At 39.1% G+C, this 24,341-nt stretch overlaps 1 protein-coding gene across 5 annotated transcripts in view; it reads right to left on the bottom strand.

The window, feature by feature from the left end:
• Positions 1-24,341, bottom strand: part of DIP2B (DIP2 acetate--CoA ligase B (putative)) — a 193,181-nt gene that overhangs the window by 73,662 nt on the left and 95,178 nt on the right. For 4 of the 5 annotated variants that reach the window (XM_088799314.1, XM_019724578.3, XM_019724577.3 and 1 more), the window contains exons 2-3: positions 21,505-21,576; positions 6,187-6,315 (exon numbers count right to left, since the gene is read on the bottom strand). In XM_088799314.1, coding sequence (XP_088655440.1) covers positions 6,187-6,315; positions 21,505-21,576 — 201 coding nt within the window. The remainder of the gene's footprint in view (positions 1-6,186; positions 6,316-21,504; positions 21,577-24,341) is intronic. The other variant, XM_074325685.2, reaches the window with a different exon arrangement.

The raw sequence follows: 24,341 nt of genomic DNA, 5'->3' as shown, positions 1-24,341 counted from the left end.
TTCACATCACTTGACCATTTTTCAGTAGGGTTTCTGAGTTTATTTTCCCTTAATTTTTAAGAGTTCTTCTTATATAAGAGACATTAGCCCTTTATTTCTGAGACATGTTAGAAATACTTTCTTTCAGTTTCTCATTTGTCTTTTTAAATAGATTTCTTTTTTAAAAAATTAAAGTTTATTGGGGTGACAATAAACAGAAATAAAGGGTTAGTAAAGTTACACAGGTTTCAGGTGTATGTTCTGTATTACATCATCCATATTTCACATTGTGTGTTCCCCACCCAAAGTAAGTTCTCCTTCCATCACCATATATGTAGATGAGGGTAAACGGATCAAATATATGATCATTTGTCTTTTGATGTTGTTTGTGGTGGTTTATTGCCCTGCAAAAGTTTTTTTTTTTTTTTTTTTTTTTTTTTTTTTTTTTTTAGTGGAAGATCTCAAATCAACAATTTAACCTTTTTTTACTTGAAGGAACTTAAAAAAGAAAAAAACTAAAACGAGAGTTGGCAAAAGGAAGAAATAACAAGGATTAGAGCACAAATAAACAAAATAGAGAAAAAAAATAGAAAAAAAAGTCAATGAAAATAAGAGTTGGTTTTTTGAAAAAAATCAACAAAATGGGCAAATCTTTAGTTAGACTAACAAGAAAAAAAAAGAGAAGGCTCAAATAAGTAAAATCAGAAATGAAAGAGAAAACATTACAACGGATGCCACAAAAGTAAAAAAGATTACGAGACTACTATGAATTATATACCACTAATTGGATAACCTAAAGAAATGCACAAATTCCTAGAAACAAACAACCTACCAAAATTGAATCATGACAAAACAGAAAATCTGAACAGACCTATAATTAATTAATAAGATTGAATGTTAGCATCCTTAGGATTTAAAGATAAGAAATAGGGGAAAAAAATGAACCACCCAATTTTAAAATAATAGGGTTAGACAATGAATAGGTAGTTTACAGAAGAAGGACAAATGGATAATAAACACATCCCCAAATCTCCAATCTCATTATTAATAAAAGAAATAACACTTCTACCAACAGGGTAGGAGAGAAAAAGATAAGTGGAAAATGTTATATTACAGTTTTATAGCAGCTGCTCCTATCCTTGGCGTGTTTTTATGAAGTAGTTACGACATGGTACATAAGTGGCACAGCTGGGCTTCAGGGACCAGGGGCAGAACAGACACCCCCAAGCGACCTTACCTGTTAGGACATTACTTTAGACAGATAGATAGATAGATAGATAGATAGATAGATAGATAGATAGATAGATAGATAGATAGATAGATAAGGACAGATAAAAAGGCAGATGCATAGGTAGGTTAGGTCATAAAGTAGGGAAGTAGAGTTCAAGGAGTTACCTGCAAGCCAACACAGTTATGCCATTTTTACGGATTTCTAAGGTACCGACCACTTTAACATTTTCAATTAAGGCAGAGGCACCAACTATTAAGTTCTGAAACATTAGGATATCACACTAATTTTGGCACTACTCTTTGTGCTGATGGAGAGGGGCAAAGAAATTTCAATTTTGCATTTCACATCTCCCTGCCTTTACAAATTATGTTTTTTTGTTAGCTTGGAATATCTATATAGCAAATGGCTATTCATACTTCAAAATGGCTCAGACTTCACCACCTCCATGAAGCGTGCCCTTAACAGTGTCAAGGTTCCCTCTCCTGTCACCCCCTCTTCTATGCTGCCTCTGTAACATGTATAAAGGATTCCTGTATTTTCATCTGTGTTTCTCTAGCATCTAAACTGTGCTGGACTCATAGGAGGTCTACAAGAAATGCTTGCTGAACTCAATTTGCCTTCCTTGGTACGAGAAGGTGTATTAATATAGACATAAATGGTCCTGGTGCACCAGTGGCAGCCATCTTGTTAGCCAATGTGACCGGAGGCAGACAGCAGACTGGAACAGAGACAGGAAATTCTCAATTAGGGGGATAGAGGGCGTTACTGTTGCATTTAGCTCCCAGCTTTAAGTCAGAAGAGTCCATACTTAGAGCAAAATCAGGAAGAGCAATAATCGATTTGAGGCTTTAAATCATTTATCCCGGGCTATCACTTTAAAAATTATCTTTTGTTCAAAATTAATATACGTAAATTTTATGTTATATGTATTTTGTATTTCACCACAATAAAAAAACCTGGAAGAATTCATATACATATTGGAAAAAGATCTAAACATACATAACGCTGAAGTGAAAATTTTTCCTAGACCCACCACTGCCTCAATAGTTTGGTACATGTTTTTCCAGGTTTCTGTGTCTGTGTAATAACAATATGTAATTATTGTTATTAATATTTACAAAACTGGATCATATGCTACATAGTATCTGGTATTTGTTACTTAAAAATATATTTTGTATACCTCTCTATATCTAGATCTACCTTATTTTTTTTTATGAGCCTGGAATTTAAAAATCAGCTTTCATGGAATTCCATAGTGTGAAGATACTATAACTTATTTAACTGTTGCATTATTATGAACAATACTATGACAAACATCTTTATATATGTATATGTACATACAGAGATAGATAGATATAGACATATCTGTATGTATGTATGTGTGTATGTGTGTGTGTGTGTGTGTGTGTGTATCTTTGTGCACATACGTAGGCATTTATATAAAATAAATCCTAGAAGTGGAATTTCTAGGTCAAAGTGACTATATATTTAAAGTTTAAAAGATGTTGCCAAAGTGTGCTACCACTTTGCAGAGCACAGTATTAACTTCTGGCTCTGAAATCATTTTCTACTGCATTGATATTTGTTATACTATTTTAGTGTCCCTGAGGTTTACTTAGTTGAATCAAGATTGCCATATTTAATTGAATCTATGATGCCATCTTATATAAAAGATATTCTGATTTCAGATCTCTTAAAATGTGAAAAGCATCCTTCTTACATTACATGAAATATGGTTCTTAACTGTCTTGAAAAAGACGTAACTAACTGTTTATACTGAGACAAAGCACTTTCTCAACAACAGAACAGCAAATCAAATGCTCACACCTAATAATTAAATATGCATTTCCAAAAGTATATTTTTGCATAGGATAATTAACATGTGATAGCAAACTCACTAAAACCAGGGAATTATTCACATTAAACAAGCTTCAGAAGGCCCACGACATCTGGATAACTAATGATTAGGGAGCATGTTCTTCTCTGCCCCGAAGACTCACAGCACCAGACCACAGAACAAATAGAAGCACCTATCTATTTTCTAACACGATAAGCCCTGGTCCATACACCCACATCAAAAGGTGATCTTCACGGTTACTGTATTAGCAAAGCCTCTTATTGAGAGCAGGCAGGTCTCTTAACTGGATTTGACTCATTTACCAGCATTCAATTCACCTTGATGTCTGATAAAGAAATTACTCCCCAAGTTCAGTCCCCAGACATGGCTGACTTTGGACGTCTCTGCCAGAAGCACATGAGAGCTGGGTATCATTTTCTAGGTATCACTAATATTTAAGCTAAATAAAGTGATACAAATACTCCTTTAATGTCCTTTGTTGTTGTTGTTGTTTAATATGGTTAATTGCTCAAAAGATTAACATTATAGGAGTTGTTAGAATGACTTACAATCAGATCACTTTCCATGTCAGGCATTAATTGTGTATTTTCTATACTTGTGACCATAACACATGTATGTACAAAGGTGCATCACGCCTTGATGTGCAGGAAAAAGAAGCACTAAATCAGTGTCTGTGAAATATCAGACCCTCTTGGCTAAGCACAGAGAGTAGAATCAGGTCAGGTGATCTAAACTCTGAATAAATATAAGCTCTTTACACCGAGTCTGAAACATGAAACACTAAGTCTATTTAGATTTGATTTGATTAGTTGAAATGTTGTACGTGCTAATAAGTCTCCACCAATTAAGAGAGGATTTTCCAGTTGAACTTTCTGACACCATTATTAAATACTTTTGAGTACCCACCACTTTACTCAGATTTCCACTAAACATACCCTAGGTTCTTCAGCGATTTTTACATGTGGCTTGTACATGTAAGCCTTCCTATGAATGGAGTGACAAAGAGGTGAAGTTCAACTCCCATCAATTTCTATAACTTACTTGCTCTTCTTCTGCTACAACTGTTGGTTCTTATTCATGGAAGCCACAATTCTCAGAATGTGCTGAGCTTTCCTTTGCTATTTAGTTGAACAATTCCTAATATATTGAAAAAATGTGATTTTCACCAAAATCCATGCTTGCATGCTTCCTCTTTCCTGTTCCCCCTCATGACAGTATTGCAGTACTCTCATAGTTTTCAGTATCTTCAGGGTTTTAAAACAGGTCTCAGCGAGACAAATATCCCAAATGTGACTATTTAAACCTTCTTCAATAGCCCTGCACTTAACCAAGATACTGAGCAGTCTGCCAACTGGTATCTGATCCACAGACTACACTTGCTGATATTTGGGGTAAACCTGAAAGAACTGGTATTAAAAAACTGGGGCTAGAGATCACAGTTGGGTTTTACTAGGTGAAGGTCAAAATTGTACACTAGTGAATGAGCTCACTAAAGCCTTTTTCTATATGTGATCAGCTTGGACATAGACTATAGAGAACCATCTTTTGGTTTTTTACTAGTTCTTTTACTATATGCTGTAAAAACAAAGAAAAAAAAGGTAAACACTCCTCGAAGGCCAGGGATGAGAGCTGTGAAGGCTACAACCCTCTGGACCAAAGGGTCAGAACACGCTGCTGCTGAGGCAGCCCTGGGAAATGGGGCTTGGGGCCTGGCCACAAGCAGGGGCTCCTGAGGTGATTTTCTACATCCATCCTTACCTCCCTCCCTCAACTCCATTCCTTAGCTCCCAACTGCTTCTTTCCTCCCTTTCTCCCAATTATCCACTTAGCTCTTATCTATGTCAGGCCCCGCGCCAGGCCCTGGACACAGCCATGGTAGAGCACACAGTCTGCAGCCGGAGCGAGCTGCTGGAACCGTACAGATCTGATCGTGTTACTGCTCTGCTGAAAATCCTTCCGTGGTGTTCAAGATTCCTCAAGATTTGGTCCCTGGCAATCTTTCCAGCCTCTTCTCCCACCTCTTTCCTTCTAGGTCCTTGCAGTCTACGTTCTGGCCTTAATGAACTATTTGCAGGTCTACTCTCTGATGCTATCCCTCTTGCACTTGGCTAACTTTTGTCTCTCTGCCACGACTCAGTGTAGATGTCTTGTTCTCTGAGAAAGCCTCCCCAGATCACTCAAGACCCGGTCAGGTACGAAGGGAAATTCTGGGGTGGCGTGAAACCACTAGTTTTTTTTATTGAACTCTTCTCATTCTTTTCTACTAGTGTGTGAAAATATATAGCTAATAAAATCAGCTCACAAAATGGCTGAGGCAGCTCTGCAGCCATGTCCTTTTCCTCGTTTTCTCTACAGCAGTTTCTGAGGATGTGATATACATGCTGTTTTTTAACTCAAGAAAAGGTTAAAGTAACCCTGGCTGGTACAAGGGAGTCAAAAATCTAGAGAAAGAAAAATCGCACTGCAGTTCGTCTTCCAGCACAATAAATGTGCTGCAGAGACTATCATGGGCAGTAGATGGGCTCGCTACACCACACGTCCTCCCGAGCGCCTGTGACGCGTTTCTCTGCTCATCAGTCTTGGACATGGTATTTATTGCAGAAGCATGCTCCCCACTGCCTGCCATGGCATGCTGCCTTTTCCCTTCCCATGGGTACTAGTTGGGTCAGAAGAAATAAAGTTAAGAGTTTACTAATTTGAAATTTCATTATTGAGCTTTTGTTCCAGCTCCATCAGATAAGAGACTAAATGAACAGCTCTGACAAACACAGAAGGACCTGCCTCTTCCAAAGTAGTCCACTGAACTCTCCCTCCTTGCCCCCCAAGGCGACCCTGGCCTCTGCTTTCTCATTTATTTGTTCACATCGTACTTGTCTGGCTCCCCATCCCGGCCCTTGAGGGCAGAAACGGCTCATTTGACGCTGTATCCCCAGCAAATATTGAGTATCTGCTCTACCTGGCATACGATAGGTACTCAATAAACAAGTGATGAATGAACCAACAGACCTGTTGGTACTTCAAGGACAAACAACAAAACAAACACTAGAAGCTCTCAGGAGACACAGTTCAGACTAAGTCAGTAAAAACGATTCCACTGGTCATTTCAGCTGCTTCTCACCTGACCGGTACCGTTCATCCCGGGCTCCCCCAGATCGAGTTCGATGGTACTTAGAAGGAGCGGAAGTTTGAGCTGCAGATGGAGCAGGTGTCTGGTTTCTATGTTCTTTCTGTACTGACGAATCAGTTTCTAAAAAAGGAAGTTTGAAAGATGGTTATCTGATAACAATACTAGCCAACATTTTCTGAGTACTTTACATCATTCCCACAATACTCTGAAGTAGGTACTATTACCCCATCTACAGTAAAGGGTTAGAGAAGCTTTAATATACACACAGAAAAACAATGCAAAGACACCCAGGCTAAAAAATGTCATTTTAGAGCCATCACTGTAAACAGGTGAATAGGAGAGAAACAGCAAAAATATATATATAAAGTGAATAAGCCATTCCAGAGACTCCAAGAACTGGTGGGGTGAGGTGCCGGAGGAAGTATATGACCACCTAACCTAGCACAGTGGTACAGAGAAGAGCTTGGGGAGCTTTAGCTTCCACAATAAAAGTTAATCCAAATAAACATATCATTTAAGCAAAAGTGGGGTGCTACTATGCAAACATAGCTTCAAATCATATCGACTAGTCCCTCTTCCAACTGGAGTCAGCCTCGAATCCGTCCCTTTCCAGTCCCTGGCCTGTCCCCATACTCTGCCCTCCCAACATTTACTGTCTTATCAAGAATACGGGGAAGGGAGAAATAAGCAGGCAAAATAAGCAGAAGAAAAAACACCTTAAGTTCTGATATTTTACTGCCTTTTCCCCCCAGTGGTGTTAGCCCCTAAGACACAACTGTTCTTAAATGTAGTAAGAGCATTTAACATGAGGTCTGCCCTTTTAACACATTGTAAGTGCACAGACAGTCTTGTTAATTATAGGCACATGCTATACCGCAGATCTCTAGGACGTACTCATCTTGCATGAGAAAACGTTTTACTCATGAGAGTAGCAACTCCCCAGTCCCCACCCCGCACCACTCCCAGGCCCCTGGCAACCACATTCTACTTTGTGTCTATGAGTGCGACAATTGTAGATTCCTCATATAAGCGGAAGCGTACAGTATCTGTCCTTCTGTGACTGGCTTATTTCCCTCAGCATCATGCCCTCCAGGTTCACCCATGTTGTAACATATGGCAGGATTTCCTTCTTTTTTAAGGCATATTGTAAACTTCTTTAATAGCACTTGTGTCCAGCAAGGCAGCTTACACATAGCAATTAAGTGCCTGCTATAGTGAGATGTCACCTACACAGCAAATGCACTGCCCCAGACCACAGCTGAAAATCAGCTTATAAAGCCCAAAAATAAAAAAGCAGACTGAAAGCACAGTGGTCTGGGGAGAGCAAGCGACAGTCCCACACACCTCAGTAAAGGCTGAGGGCATCACAATACTATAGGAATTGGGGCTCATAAAGACAATGTCATATCGCTTTAAAAAAAAAAATGGTTAGCATGCTGGAGAGGCCACGTGTAAGAGCTCTAGTCGACAGTCTCAGCTGAGCCCAGCATTCCATCTGCCCCTGCCAAGGCACCAGGATGAGTGAAGCCATGGTGGACCTTCCAAACCAGCCCATACACCAGGTGAAAAGCACCCAGGGATCCCAGCTGGCACCAAGTGGAGCGTAAAAATCACCTCCAAATCCCTGACCCACAAAATCTTAACACATAAAGATTTCTATTTTTTTAAATGGCTGGATTATTTTGTATACACTGTTTTTAAGAAGGCAAAAAAGTATATTTTAGGATGTTCTCCATTAAAGTGCTTTTATGGATCTAGAAATGTTTATTTTTGATTGTTCCCGGTAGCTGAGATTTTTATTATAAAATATATCAACTGAGCTGAACATGTTTTAACACTGAGTTTTTTTGTGTTTTTCCAGGACCCATCATCTCCAAGTCAAATAGTTGTTTCAAAGCAGTTGTGGAGGCACAGCTCACCGTGGCCCATGCGGGGATCGAACCGGCAACCTTGGTGTTATGAGCACCGCGCTCTAACCAACTGAGCTAAGCGGCCAGCCCGCTAACACTGAGATTTTGACAGGTAATGTCTAGGGTTGGAAACTGAAGTTTTTAATCAACCTAAATTATCTTGATAATCAATTTCACAGGAGCGCTATACTGAATTATTAACATCTTCAAACCTTGTAGCATTTGTTAGTTTTATTATTCTGGAACAAGAATCAACAAACTATAGCCCATGTCTGTTTTTATGAATAGCTTGATCAGGACGCAGCGATACTCATCTGTTGACATACTGCCTATGGATGCTTTCACTCAGGAAAGACAGAGTTGATCAAGACGACAGACCTCTTGGTCCTCAAAGCCTGAAATGCTTATTATTGGGCCCACTGCAGAGAAAGCCCGCCCACCCCCAGTCTATATTAATAAAAGCGGATATGTACTTGTGGGGCACTGCACACGTGTTATTGGAAGCACACAGAAAGTTTCCACATTTTATCTTTGTCCTCACCACAACCCGACAAAGTCATCACCGTCACTCTCAACTCATCACAGAAAAAGGAACAGACGTGCATTATTTTAACCAAAGTCACAGAGCCAAGGAATGACAGAGCCAAGATTCAAACCCAGGTCTGTCTAACTCCACTGGTTTTCAACCAGAAAAGGTTATAAAAAGGGTTATGAAAACTGTCCCCAGATTCTTAAGAGGAAAGCAATCAGAATAATTTAGTTTACTAGGAGTATTTAAATGCTTCAGGATTTACACCCAGCAGCTAGACAGTAGTTTTTATTTTTTAATCACCTGCCTTCATGTGAAAGAGTCTGCAAAAAAAACCCTCCAAATAAAGTTTTCAGCCATTCATTAGAGAAGTTATTCAAAATATATTCCAATGAACCTTAAATAGAGAACAAAAAATAGAAAGGGGCTATTTTTATTTGTATGGTCAGATGATACATGCAGGAAGGAAATCACATTAGCACACATGAGTTACTTCGCTTGCAAATATGCAGAGAAAATGGCTTGACTGAAACAGATAGAGCATTAAGTTTAAAACACTAGCTTTGTATTACTTTTTGGAGTGTCACAGTGGAGGTATAACTACATTACCTCTCACTGATTTTTAAAAATTAAGTAAGCAGATTTGCTAGGATAGACCAAAGCACCCTGCTCAGAAACATTGTGCTTCCAAATTAGATATTAGTAATGCAAAGTATGAAAGGAATGAATAAGGATTCTCGTTTCACAAAGGATGGACACAGTTTGTGTATTTTTTACCATTCCTCTCTCACTTAGGATTTTACTTTGTGTTTTTCAATGTAATAAATTAGGAGAAAGAAGAAAATATGGGATAAAAAATAAAAAAAAGACAAAGAAATAATAGGGAGGTGACAGGGGAACTAGGAGTTGATACATTTGTGTGAAGAAGAATTAGAGAATGAACATTTTCATTGAGATTATCTAGAGGATACCACAGATCAAACCACAAGAAAATGTAACACAAATACCAACATCTGATGAGAAAAGAGTCAGATGACACTTAGCCAAGAGATCTACTGAACTGGTACCAAAAAAAAGGCCTCACAACACGCTATTGACCAAGCAACATTTGGATGATGCTCTGTAATGTTTGTCTTAGTTCCCTCAGGAATTTAGTCATCCAAGCAGACCAGGACCTGGGACCCGAAAATAGACCTGGAGTCTATTTAGACCTGGGGTCTAAAATCATGACAAACATTTGTGGGAGCTTGCCAGAAATGAAACCAAAAGGTCGACTCGCAGTTTCAATAAGCAGCTGACAAGCTGTTCAGTGCACATTCCTCAGGTACCCAAACCATAATGCCACAAAAACACGGATTTCTGACACAACAATTTTGGTTCAAATATGTACTACACCTCCTTCAAGTTCAAGAGAGGCTATCTAAAAGAGAATTAAAAGGGAAAAAAAAGAGTAAAATGAATTCCTAGGAATTTTAAGTATAACAGAGGAGTTTAATAATGAAGCCCTGTAGTTAATCTTTTTGAATGTGAATAATCACTCTTATAAACATTTCCCCATGTACTGGAGTTTATTTTTGTGGAATATATGATTTACAAATATATTTTACCTATGCATTGAAAAACTGGAAGCAAATACAGTAAAATGTAAATACCAATTTCTCTAGGTGATGAAATTTTGGATGATTTATATATTCTTCCATAGGCTTTACTGAGTTTCTATAATTTAGAAAAGTTCTCTTTTCAAATATAAAATATATGTTCATTTTAAAGCATCAAGGTAATAGTTAAGTGTAAAGAAGAAAATTAAAATATTGAATTTTATTAATTTGAAGGTCATACCATATAGAACAGATTCGTACTAAAATAAATTAAAATAATATTCAGTTTGCAGCTTACTAGATAAATTATGACACCAGGAGCAGGATTTCCCAGGCTTCTAAAATCAGCTGTCTCCTTGTTCTTTCTCCTAAAGCAATCAGCAAATCAACGCATATTTGGAGGTGAGAAGGAGAAAACGATGCCCTCGCTGGATTAAAAGAGTTTTGGAAGCCTTATTCCCACCTTAGCTTACTTGCCAGGGCAACAACAGTTTACCATGGAAGGGGGCAGGAAACAGTGTACCTGGGGTCTGGTCAATGAGAGGAGGGGGCACAGCAGGGCATTATCTAACCCAGCGTTAGCTGGGCAGGCACAGTGCTGCTTCAAGATGAATCATTCCCTGGCCAGGGTTTCACACTAACGAGATCTCAGGAATTATCTGGGGCCTGAAGATAGAGATTTCTCTAATCTGAGTACGATGTGTATAGTTTCACTACCATAGTAAGATGCTAAAAGCAAAGATAGAATTAACTCATGAATCAACACAATGAGATAGTATATGCCATGAAAAATGAGAAATATGTTGACTATGCAGACATGTGAAAAGGTCTAAATGGAATGATATCAGTCATTAAAGAACACAAAATATTATGTACATGATTACAACTATGTATGTTAAAATGATTTACATACAGTTATGAGGATCAGATGGGTCATAAAATCCCCTAAGTAGTTGGAATGAGGTAATGATGAGGTACTCTGGAGTTCTTTACCATTGCATTGTTTTGTTTACAGAAAGTTATACATAACATCAAAGTAATTTTAAAAGGCACTCAATACAGATTAAGTACTGGACCGAGAGTTGTGAACTTGACAAATCAAGTATTCTTCAAAACTTCTAAATTCCAGTGTGAAACATACATGAGATCCAAAGAAAAAGATTACTCACTGATTACACAGTGTTTCTGGTCTTTCCGTCTCTATACGAAATAGCCACTAGGGGTCACCATTATGTTTAAAGAGTGACGTTACTTTTATTAACAGTTAAGTTTAAGAAAAACCACAAATTTTAATTTCTTCTACAACACAAAGCCTTCTTTCTCCATGATCAACATGTAAAAAATTTATGTAGAGAGTCTTCTATGATTCTATTGTTTGAATACAATAATGATAACCTAAAAAAAAAGAAGCTGCTACTTAGAAGTATAAAACTATGCAAAATTTCCATTTAGGAAGATGGAAGAAAGCCAACCTCAGCTTCTCATCTTTCAACTCTGCCGAAGACTTAACAGACATCCTCACCTGTAAGAGTAACAGAGTGAGACAGGATGTGCTCTGAGAACCAAGTAACATAATAACTCAACTTTTTAGAGCGAACAGAGCAGACACGCTCACTGCTCTTGGTTGGTGCTGGTGTACAGAGAAGAAATATATTAATAGGTGATCACCAATTCATGTGTATCTTTTACATCGTGATATGTGCATTAAGGGAAAAGAACAAGGCTCTCTGAGGCCACATAATGGGGAATTTAATCTGTATTAGAGTTTCAGAGAAGATCTGTTATAAAGAGACACTGATGTAGGCTTTAGCCAAGCAGAATCGGAAAAGCCACTTTATACAAAAGCATAATATTTGTAGAAGTCCAGTGAGGGAGAAAAACCTCAAAATGTCTAAGAAAGATGGGTGGGGCAAACACACAGCGCAAGAGGTAGAGTGATACAAAATGAGGCTGGAGAAAAAAAGCAGGGTCAAGTCACTTGTCATGAGCCAAAGGAGTAGCCTTTGAAGGGACTTAAACAGGAAACGACAGAATAACAATGATAATACATTTTTATGGCTCTTTTAACTTTCCTGACACCATCCCATTTTATCTTCACAATAACAGTATCTAATAGATCCCAGTAAGGAAGTAGGACACCTACCACAGATTAAATCTGTTTTTCTTTTTTAAGATTCTTTGTTTCCCTCTCATTTTTAAAATTATTAGTTTCTGTATATTGAGAATGTGTCAATAATCACCTTGAATCATTAGAAACAGAGCCTCCACACCACTTCCACCCCGCCCAAGAAGGGTGGATGAGGGTACCCTGAATCACTCAGAGACTCTGCCCTGGGACTAACGCACCCTGAGTCACTGAGGAGAGCATTCCTCAGAAGGATGGATGATTAACCTCACTCCCTGGGGAAAGGCAGGAAAGAATGAGAATGTTTGCATTTAGAGTCCGGAAAAGGGGCCACCTGCCTGATTCCTAGGGGTGGATTCTAGGAGGGAGAGATGTTGGGGGTTCTGGATCTATGAAGTGGCCGGCATCTGAACAGGTCCTGACCCCGAGCTTCCTGGGCCACCTGGCATGAGGAAAATGGCGGTGCATGGGGCTGAAAGAGCACAGGACCAAGAGCTCTGCCCTGAGAATCCAAGTGGTTATCTCAGCTGAGCTGAACCAGCCGAGTGGCTGATGCAGGAAGCGGGCTTAGCAGTGGGTCAGCGTTACGGGTCATAGGGTAAGAAGCAGTTTTCAACAGCACCCCGTGAGGTGCTGAGACGCAGCAGCCATCTAGGAGGCGCTGCCCTCTTGGGTGTGAAGCTGCACTAACCACCATTCCTTCTGCACTATCTGTATCCTAGGGAGTCTTGGACAATTCAGGAGGAACGAGAAACCCCCAGAGGAAGATAGTGGACTTCCTTCTGATAAGGCGTGTGGGGACAGATCTGACTGGAACATGCACCGCACGTCACAGAGACCATTACACTATCCAAACCCAGCAAATGAAAGAGCAGAACTGGAATAAAACATTCCACGTTCTTTCCATTATGCTGTGGTCCTCACTGGGGAAGGAACTTTTAAATCAAAAAGGGATAAAATAGAATAGACCCCACCCGCACTCCACACCCACACACACAGAGGCTCGAGGCCTATTTAATACGTATATGGTTGGAAATGTCCTATTGCAGCGTTCCAAAATGTTCCTGATTTCCAAAACTGGTTGTAAGTTCATGTCCCTTTGAATTTCCACAATACTTTGTTTAGAACTTTCTTACATGCCTATTTACTTTACCTTTTATAAACCTGATTTGTATACCTTGTCTTATCTCTCCCACTATAGTATAAATAACTTGAGGCCAGGGGCTGGTCTCAATTCATCTTGTTATCTCTGGCAGTAATTGGCTCCGGGACTTATTGCCTGCACCCAATATTTTGGTTAAAATAAATAATTAAGATCTTGTCTGTGTCCTCACATCTACCAATAATAGTGGGTAGCAAGGAAAAACAAAGGCCAAAAAAAGAAAAAGAAAAAAAAAGAAGAGATACCAATTTAAAGAATATGGTTAAATGTTCAAGTGAAAAGCCTACTTATTTGTGTATCTTAAGCCATACAAGTTTTATGCAAAAAATTTGTGCCTCTAAGAATTTTCATATAATTACATGAGGTCATTCCCAGGTCTCTATCCTTGAGAGGAGTTATCAGAGGCTTTAGAGAGAGGATAAAATACAAGGGTTTTCTTTTGTTTCATTTTAACTCAGTTATATACACACTTAGACAATCTCAAAAGCAAGACTCAACTTAGAAGAACTGTGGTGAAAAGGGTGTGGGACAACTAACAAAAGCAGCATATGTGTGTGTGTATATATATATACATACTGGAATACTAGGGAGCAAATACCCTCTAGCAGAATAAACAGCAATCACAAGAGTAATCCAAGGTTGGGGAAAACGTTGGGTCTCCAGAGCTTCTTATCAGGACAAGCTAGAGAATGTCAACACATAACCATATTCATAAGCTGGTATGTCTTCTCCCCTAAAAGGGCAATAGGTAAGGGTCTGGGGTAAAAATAATGTGAAAACTAGGCCAAGAAGGAACATGCAAAAGGTGAGATTCTACTCTGAAGCAGGAGACAAACACAGTTAAGTGAAAGATAGTAGAACAAAGTCAAAGGATAAAAAACAAATACACAAAGGTCACAAATAATCTCAAATACACAAAGACAGAATGGAATGCTCACCCCAATGCCATCAAAAACAGAAGCTTCAGTAATGTCATAAAGCAAAAGATGCGGGTCCAAGAAATGAGATGCCACTGTTGAACTTCAAGGGCAATTCTAAGCCAGGGGAAAGAGTGGCAAAAGAGCTAAGGCAGGGCTTTTCTCAGGCCCTCCTAGTTTCAACACCTTAATGGGCTGCTGTGGAGACCCCATGTATGATCAGCTTGCTGGTGAACTGCCAAACGGGGCACTAGGTCGTTGAGATCTTTTAGATTGATAGAAATTATCTTTAAACCGCATTGTGAACAACCCTTACATAGAAATATTAGCATGAAGAATTCTGATTAAAAATGAGCCCTTCAATCTATCCACACTCCTTCTCAAAATGCCACTAGAATGTCCAGGAAGACCTGTAGCAGGGCAAGAACACAACTGGCTCAGACAAATACAGGAAGAGAGATGGCACCAAGAGTTGTCTCTATGAAAATAATAAAAAACTGATAGATTAACTGTGAAAAAAAGAATGGAAACGTAATCCTAGTAAGCCAAGTGACTTAGCTTTGAACAATATTTATGTAATCATAATAATGTAAACACTGAATGCTGACTTCACAACAAAAAAAGTAATATATTGAACATACAGCCCAAAATGAGTATAAAATGGGAGATGTGAAGGAAGGAGAAAGGGGGAAAGGAAGTGCGTGGTGCCTGTGTGGCTGAGGGAAGAACATGTAAGAGAGAAAAACTCTAGTTTTTTATAGGAAGAAATGTATAAATAATGCCTCAAGTTGAAAATAGTCAGGACATACTGGTAAAATGCTGCTTAGATTATACAGAGAGGTAAGTGCCAGAACAGTTAAAAGAGTTGAAAGAAGATCTAGCTAGGGAAGAAGAGGACACTGCTTAATTTTGTTGTTGTTACAAACCTCCTAATGCCATTTGATTATTTAAAATAGATGGATTAATTTCACTGTAAAATAAAAATTAAATAAGAGAAATGCTAAATCTCAGATGAGAATCACCAGACTCTGTATAGTCTCTTGAGATTTAGTAGATCTAAACTAAAAGATTAATTGAGGGTGGAAACAAACTGCCATGACCAATCAATCACTCCCTAATCTGTACAGTAATCTGCTTCTTTCGTTACCTGACACCTCCATCTTCACAGATGTTTACGAAAGGAGGTACTGGAAATTCTGAATGTTCTTTCTGTTCAGTTCCACAAACATTTGTAGAGCACCTACTATATGCCAGGCCCTAATGCTAGAAACTGGGGACATGAAAAATAATTATAAAAATAATAATAGAAAAAGAATGTTCCGGATTTTAAAGACCGTAAGAGTTCAATAGGGGGGAGTTAAGATACAAGAACAAAACCATAATCTATGGGACAGAGAGAGCTTTTTAAAAATGCACCTCAGATGACGGGAGTGGGGACTTTTTTCAATAGGGCTAGTCAAGGAAGGCTTCTCTGTGGAAGTGCTAGCTGAGCAAACCCAATAGGCTGAGGAAGCCAGCCAGGGGGTCTCGGGCGGACTAACCAGTCTTGACCCAGGCTGTCCGCCTCCCAGTGTCTCAACAGGACCTGGGACACAGGGGGCACTTAGTAAATGTGTTGTGTTGGCCTGAGGTTCTGTCAGTAACTCCTGTTATCATTAGCATCAACTCTTTTCTATTAAAGCGAGTTGAAATTATCAGTTACTTGTATCCAAAATGGCATCTTAAAAATTAGATCACGGGATCAGCCCAGGGGAGTCGCCTCCCTTAACACAAAACCTTCCATTTTCCTACAACTCCAAGGTTTCCAAGAGTGACTAATTTACAGAGGAGTTAGAATATGTGGGGTTTGAAAATTCTATTCTTTGGACCATGCCAAAAGGAGAGTTACTTTCTGGCTCCTTCTCCCCTTAAGTCTGCTAACTGAGGCATGTGGGAAGCTTTATATCCAGGCTCTAGTAGCTTCCAACTACTGAAAGATGTTCAATGGGCATTCTTTTCAAAGAGCATATGGCTCAGAATGAAGAGATGTGAACTTACCACACTTTCTTTCCTCCCAAGCCTCTCATAAGCGAGCATCTTGAGGCCCTGAGTATGATTTTAACCTTTACCAAGATAAGAATTTTTCATATAGCATAACCCTTAACTACCAGATAAAGTTTGGTTTTTGTTTAATTAAAGAAACGACAATCAGTTCCACAGTTGGGAGGTTTACGTGATTTTCAAGGGTAATTCTGATACATCAGATTTTTGTCATACCGTGGCTTTGGAATCGAAGCCCTGTGATGCTAGTGAATTACATTACGCTTATTATTAACCAAAACTGTCCTTAGTCAATTCCCACTAATTCCTAAGTATTTTCTATAATCGTGTTCTCTGCCATATTTCCCCATTCTCCTTGTTACATTGTTAATTTTTTTCTGAAGTCCTATTTTAAAGATTTACATAACATTTGAGAAAAGAAATCTAAAATATACATAAATAGGCAACCCAAGATAACTCCAAATCAATTCCATACAGAAAATCATTCACAAAATGTTTAGACCATATACATTTTTAGATAAGCATGTGCACATAATTGTTCTAGTAATACAGTGTTGTAGGCAGTGTTAGCTTTTTATTTCAGGAGAGATTAGTGGAGGATGTTACTTGTATACACTACACTCAGACAGCTACCCTCACAATGAAGTGTCTCCCAACTGGAGTGAATGAAATCTAACAAGGAAAGAGTTTGGATGAGGTTGAATCCCTCTAGAAGTAAGGAGTAGGAAACTCCTACCAAAAGTGGTAAAATTGACTTTCATTTAATTTAATTCTATATCAGACATTAATGTAATTCATTAAGTTTAAAAATTTCATTCCAATGCCATTTAAAAAATCAAACTAAATGCCTTTTTCGAAATTTACAAAGATGGAAGGGGTACATAGGCCACGGGGTAATCTCTTCTTTTGCTACAGAACCTATGGAATGTAGATTACGCAGGCCTACAACCGATCCCTTTTGGGGAAAGACATGAATAGATTCAAGAACAAAGGTGGGCAAAGAAAGTAATAAACATGAATTGAGAGAATTTACCACTAAGAGACGTCACTAAAATATACAACTACTGTAAGATAGATTGAACTGAGAGGAAGGAGTGAGATATACAAAGGAACAGTGAATAAAGAAACGGTATTAACTACCGTTAACTACATAAAACAATAATTGATAATTGAGGGGTATGTACACAAGTGGGTACTAAAATGTAAGCTGGGCAGCGATGGTGTCAACACTAAAGCATTTTTAAAGTCCTTGTGTTCTTTTGGAGAAGAATTAAGATGTCTGATTATTCTAGACAGTTTAGATTTTTTAAAAAGCCTTAGGATAAAAACACTACAGGGACAAAGGGAGTTACTCATGATGAAAGGAACAATTCACAAAGAGAGAATAATTCTTAATTTGTGTGTACCTAGCAACATAGCTTTAAACCTATAAAGCGAAACTTGACAGAGCTACAGGGAAAACTGACAAACCCTAAGTAATGATACCGATTTTTCAACACACTCTATCAGAATTGATACCTCGAACTGTCAAAAAGTTAGCAAGAATAGAAAAGATCTGAACAACACAATTAACTACTTTGAATTAACAGACCAGAACCATCCACTCAACAAATAAAACACAAATAGATGAGTTCTAGAATTTGCCAAATCCTAGGCATGTCTTAACAAATAGCAAAGACTTCATTTTGTTACAGGCATGTTCTCTGACCACAGTGAAATTAAGAAACTCTTATCTTAGGAAAGATGACAAAAAATCTGAGCATCCAACTCAGGAAATTTAGAAAAAGTACTAAACAGTAAACAAAAAGAATATAATAAAGAAAATATATGTAGGTGAAAATGATAAATCAGAAAATAAAGACATGCTAGGAAAAAAAATCAACAAAATCAAAAGCCTGTGTTTCGAAAAGACAAACTTCTGAGAAGACTTGATCAAGAGGAAAGAAAGAAGAGATACAAGTAAACAATATAAACAAAGCAAAGGCTTTAAAAATAAAGAGAATAGTGTGAATAACAAAAACAATAAATTTAAGAACTTGAACAAAATAGATAATTTCCTAGAAATATTAAACTTACCAAAACTGGCTCTTGAAGAAACAGAAAATGACAGAACCAGGTGACAGACAAGAGAAGGGATGGAGATGCTGAGGATGATTCTTAGGTCTCTCACTTGTTGGGCTGATTATGCCTGTGAGTTCTGTTTACTCAGAAGGAGGAAACAACTATAGAAGAGAAGAACTGGAGCAGGCTGGACGTCGTTTCAGTTGGTTTCTTGTTTTTTGGTTTTTGTTTGATGTGTGTGTACGTGTAGGGAGGGGTTGGTGGTGGTGGAGGGGTGGTGTGCACGAGTCATAAATTTAATGGCTAGTCTGGATGTGTTGCAATGGACGCTCCTTTAAGACATATAAATAGAGATGCTAAGTATGCAGTTGGATCTATGGATCAGGAGCTCAGGAGAGATCTGGGTTGAAGATACATATCTGGGAGTTACCTGTCTTTAAACGATAATTAAAGCCACAGGTACGGCTGAAATACTCTAGGCAAACAGAGCGCTGGTTCTCAGAGTGTGGCGGTCCCTGGATCAGCAACCTCATTGCCACCTGGGAACTTGACAGAAATGCAAATTCTCGGGCCCACCCTGACTCCACTGAACCAGACACCCTGAATGGGGTCCTGCAATCTGTGTATTAATAAGCCCTCTGGTGATTCCGATGTGGCTAAAGTGTGAGAACCACTGATATGGAGCGAGATGGCAGGAGGGCGTGGCACCTTGCCCTGAGAACCCCAACACTCAACAGAAGAGGAGAAGCCTGCAAGGGTGACTAAGAGCCACTGGGGACAGGGGAGTAAGAACATGAGGAAAGCGTTTCAAGAAGTAGAGTGGCAAATACTACTGAGGTACCCTTCTGAGGGCTCCAGAAAGGCTGGAATGCGTTGAGGAGTGAGTAGGAGTGGAGAAAACAGAGGAAGTATGAACAGTTCTGAGCGGTTTGATCATAAAGGGGAGATAGCGGGTAGAGATGGAAGAGGCTGACAAGGGAGGACTTTTAAAACCAGGACAGTGATGAGTATGACGAGCTGCTGAGGGGAGAATCTGGTTCCGAGCGAGAGAGTGACTGTGAGAGCCACGGGGCACTGACAGGCGACGGCACCCTGAGGGGACAACGCACTGTCTGCCTCAGCAGGACGAGCATTTTACTACCGACTGTTCAGAACTGCGACCATGTGACAATAAAGCAGACAACTCATTGTTGGTGTTATTACTACTTTTCCAATTTCTCCAGATCCTGCACATCTTGTTGTCTGCACTGAGGGTGGCCAGTCCCACTGCCCTACCCTTGGTGGCACTGGGTGACAGCACAAGGTTTCTGAAAAGGGAGAGAGGATGGGGCTTAAAGTACAGGTTGAAGGACTGTCGTTGGATAAGAGGGACTGATCACGTTTTTAACCAGAAGGAAGAAGGTAAACAAGATGGGCACAGATGTGGCTAGTGTGAAGTCTGGTAGCAGAAAGCTGCAGGAACTACCATCCAATGGCTTCTGCTTCCCCCATGAGGTCATCCGCAAGGCCACCCCTACTGTCCGATGGGTATATCACATTCTCTTGACCGACTGCAAGGAAGCATCTGACGTGTCAAATCATACTCACTAAGCACCTTTCCATTTGTGATTTGGCTCCCCCTGGGGCAAGAATGTGTTGACCACACACACGTGTGTATGTCCCAGTGGTTTCTCACAGTAAATTGATAAACTGGTTTTCGAACATGGTTTGGTTTCTATGTAGCCTGACTACAGATAATAGGTCATGGTCCTTTTTATAGTTACATTTCTTATGGAGTTATTTTTCCAGCATCCAATTGCTTTTGACTAAAGTAAATCTCCCGGCCTCAGGGACATGGGCCAGAGCCACAGCTAAGCAGCCAGTCAGAGCGCTGCCCTTCTCTGTCATGTCTTGTTCAGCAAAGCTGGCTTTCATTAGCTGTCACTGGCCCAATTTCTACCTCTTCTCTCTCAATTCATTTCTATATTCATGTTCATTAAGGTATTTTAAACTGGCTGTCACTACACTGACCTATTAGTTTTTGTAGGGAGGAATTTCCAAGGATAAAGCAGGCAATAAAACAAATACCTATGTTGGTGTACCACCATTATTCCTTTACTTATTCCATTATTCACCCAACAAATATTTACAGACTATATACCCTGTGCAAGGTTTGGTATTAGAACTGTGGGGGATGCAAAGTCCTTAAGGCATTTATAATCCAGAAATAAAAGCAATTAGCTCCACAAAGAACAGGCTTATGGAAATGAACTGTGATTGCGGGGGTGGGGGGGTGGGGGGGTGAGGGGAGGATTAGAAATAAAGAAAAAAATTCCTTATAGTAAAAGTGATTAAAGCAGAAATAGGCTATCAAAGGAAATCCTAAAATCTGAGTAACTTGAAAACTATGATGACGTAAGAGAGACAGCCTTGCCTGGTTACAGGAACCCCTCTGGAATTAAGCACAAAAGTGACTCAGGACTTTCTGATACGTAAAGAACATGCCAGTTTCTCTACAGAAGGAATAAGTCAGGCTGTGAATTAATTTAAAAATGTATTTAGGGTTCTTGATCCCAAGTCGCCAGGTACTCCAGCCCTGCGTTGCCTTGCAGTACTGAATTTGTCCTTCCCTCTAATCTTTGCTGCCCTCGCTCCCTCCATCACAGTCCATGCTCAGGCATAAATGAGACGCAGTTTTTACATGCCCTGGAATTCTCTGCCACTGAATCATGTCAGCTATGCACAGACACACTACCACCCAAGCTCTGTGTAAATGATTTGATGACCTTGGGAATTTTAAAAGTGCCTAGCACACAGCAGATGCTCAGTTAAGATTTCATTTCCTCCTTTCTTTCCTTCCGTTTTTTCCTCTCCCATGGTGAAGGAAGGAAAAAAAACAGGAACCAACAAAAGACGGATTTCCTTGAAAAACAGCATTTTTTAGGTGTAAAAACACTGAAAAGGTTTAAACCACTTCTCGCTGCCTACCTTGTGTCTGCGGGATGTAAGGAGACAGGAGTTTTGACCTTTTCTTTTCATATCCCTTCTGTGTGATGTCCCCTAAAATAGCAAGAAACAGAAATAGGTTATGTATTATTCTTACACTGTGGTTGTTCACTGTAAAAATAAAATTAATTACAGAGTGTTACAGAATTACCACATAGATAGCAGGACAAAAATGTATAGTTCTTTGCCAGGCATTTTGCTGTGTGTGATTTCCCACAGGCTTGGAGCTGGCTTCTTGTGGAAAATTGTATGGCTTGTCCCTACACTAACCTAGCACAGCAATATGCTGTATACTATGTCAGAGGTTCCCGAGTTCCTAGGCACCCCCCGTTTCCTTGGTATTTAAGATACCCCAAAATGGAATGCTGCAAGGCCAGCAGATAAATGATCTTCTCTCCAAAGTTTCCATTTGACCAAATGAATGCAGTTCAGTTCTATTGTTGTATAGATCCACATAAAATAAAAAATCATAGTTAAGGAGAGATGTCAAGATTCAGGCACTGGGATGGGATATTTGAAAGGCCCTTCTGCACCCTAGTACCTGTCTGGGAACCCGGGGCTGAACTCCCACATCCTCTCCCCTTGGTTCCTGGTCTGTATTATTTTATATACATGTTAAATAAAAAAGTATATATGAAGCACACAAAAAGTACACACACAACAAATGCAATAAGAATAAACTAATTGTTAGAGGAGAAAATGTGTGGTTGAAGTATCAAGAGATGTGCTCGGTACTAAAGAAAGGGTAGAAACTGGATGGGTAGAGAGCAGGAGCAAAAGGAACGGGAAATGCAGGAAAAGAAGAGGCCATTCAAAGATGGAGGAATACATCTATATACACGTGGGGACGTGACAGGATAGAACACCGTTTTCCAAAAAATAATCCTTTTAGTCAGAGAAAACTATTTAAAAGTCAAGATTTAGTATAAAAAGCAATTTATAAATTGAAATTTACAACATTTACTTATTAGTCAATTAGCGGGGGGCGTGGTGGAACATATATTTTGATGGATACAGAGATTTGAAATCAAGACTGATGAATGTCAGTTGCTGTTGGCCTCAGCATCTGACCGATGGAGTAAACGGGGGACAGGTAGCATGGTGGGCTGGCTTCAGAGGGGAGTAACAATTGCAGAGTGCAGCAAGTTCACTCTTTCTGAGGAGAATGGGACCAAGGGTAGAAGCCAGAGAGATTAGTTGTCCCAATGCTACTAGTGATGTGGGCAAGTTAGTAGCAGCTTAAATTAAAGATAATGGTAGAAGGGATGGAAAGAAGTGAATGAATTAAGAGAGACATTAGGGAGGAAAACTGAACAGGATTTGATGACTGGTTGGATATAAGGTGGAGAAGAAGCTTTCTCTGGCTTGAGCAACCAGGCCGATGGTGGTGATATTCTCTGACAGAAATACAGCAAGAAGAGCCATGTTAGTGTACTGCAGTAAATGAGTGTTGAGCTTAGGAAAGGCCTATGAGACACACGAGAGAAGATGTTCAGTTAACAGATGGATGGATGTAGAACTCAGCAGAGATATAGATTTGGAGTCACCAGGATATAGTTGAAAAGTAAATTGATACAATCTCTGTGGAGTAATTTGGCAATTTCTATCAAAATTTCGATTCAGCAACTACAAATTTCCAGTAATTTATTCAATGATAATATTCACACAGCTGCACAAAAATCAATATAAGAATATTCCCTTACCCATTCTTTGTAATGAAAAAACTGGAAGGACTCTAGATGCTTAACTTACATTAAAGACCATCTGTATCAGCAGCTTTCAGCAGGAGTGACTTTTGCTCCCCAGGGGACAACTCACAATGTCTGGAGACACTTTTGTCACAACCGGAGGAAGGGGTGTTACTGGCATCTAAGAGACAGAAGCCAGGGATGCTGCTAAGCATCCTGCAATGCACTAGACTGTCCCATAACAGAGAATTGTCCAGCACAAAATGTCAATAGTGATGAGAATGAGACACCCAACTCTACATTAACAGGCAGGTATCCCAAATGCCTTGGCACACGAAGGTGCCTAAAATATGTTAAGGGTAAAAGGCAAGTTGCAGAACAGCAGGTATAATAGGGTCTAATTTTGTAAAAAAGAAAAAAAATAGTAATAGATATATTTGTGTATATACATAAAACAGTCTGGAACACTATATACACACACACACTATACACACACACACAATTAATATTTATCCTTAGGGGGACAGGATTATGGGGGGGGGTTCAGTTGTTCTATATACTTTAATAGAGGGTCATTTAAAAAGAAGCCTGAATGATTTGTATAATCTCAAACATGTATGTTTAAGAATGAATGGCTCTGTACATATATATTTGTTAACAAGATAGGATGGTCACAGTATGTAACAGAAAAAAGGCAAGATACTAAACAGCCTATACAGTATAGTCAATTTTTAGAATAACTATTTTTACATACACGTGCATAGAAAAAAATGTGGATTTTTACACACCAATATATTAACAATGGTTAGCTACGGCTCTGCAAGATTATCAATTGGTTTTAGCTTTTTCTCCTTTTTGCTTGCCTGTATTTTCTATTTTTTCTACAACGAACATCCATTATTTCAAGAAACAATAAATATTTTAAAACTGCAATCATGACTATTTATTAGACTGAACAAATTTAATCACAATGGGCCTTCATCTCTGTTTCTCTAGTGAAATAAGAGAAACCCACAGTGCATTTTTTGGAAATAAAAAACCAAATCTTGTCAAATTAGCAAACTACATCCATCTGTTCATTAAGATATTTTAAATTGGCTGTTACTGCATTGACCTACTAGTTTTATAGGG

This window comes from Rhinolophus sinicus, chromosome 1 (assembly GCF_057876585.1).
Source record: "Rhinolophus sinicus isolate RSI-liver-muscle chromosome 1, RSI-T2T, whole genome shotgun sequence".
Lineage (NCBI taxonomy): Eukaryota > Metazoa > Chordata > Mammalia > Chiroptera > Rhinolophidae > Rhinolophus > Rhinolophus sinicus.
Note: the sequence above shows the minus strand (reverse complement) of the source record. Positions and strands in the feature narration are given on the sequence as shown.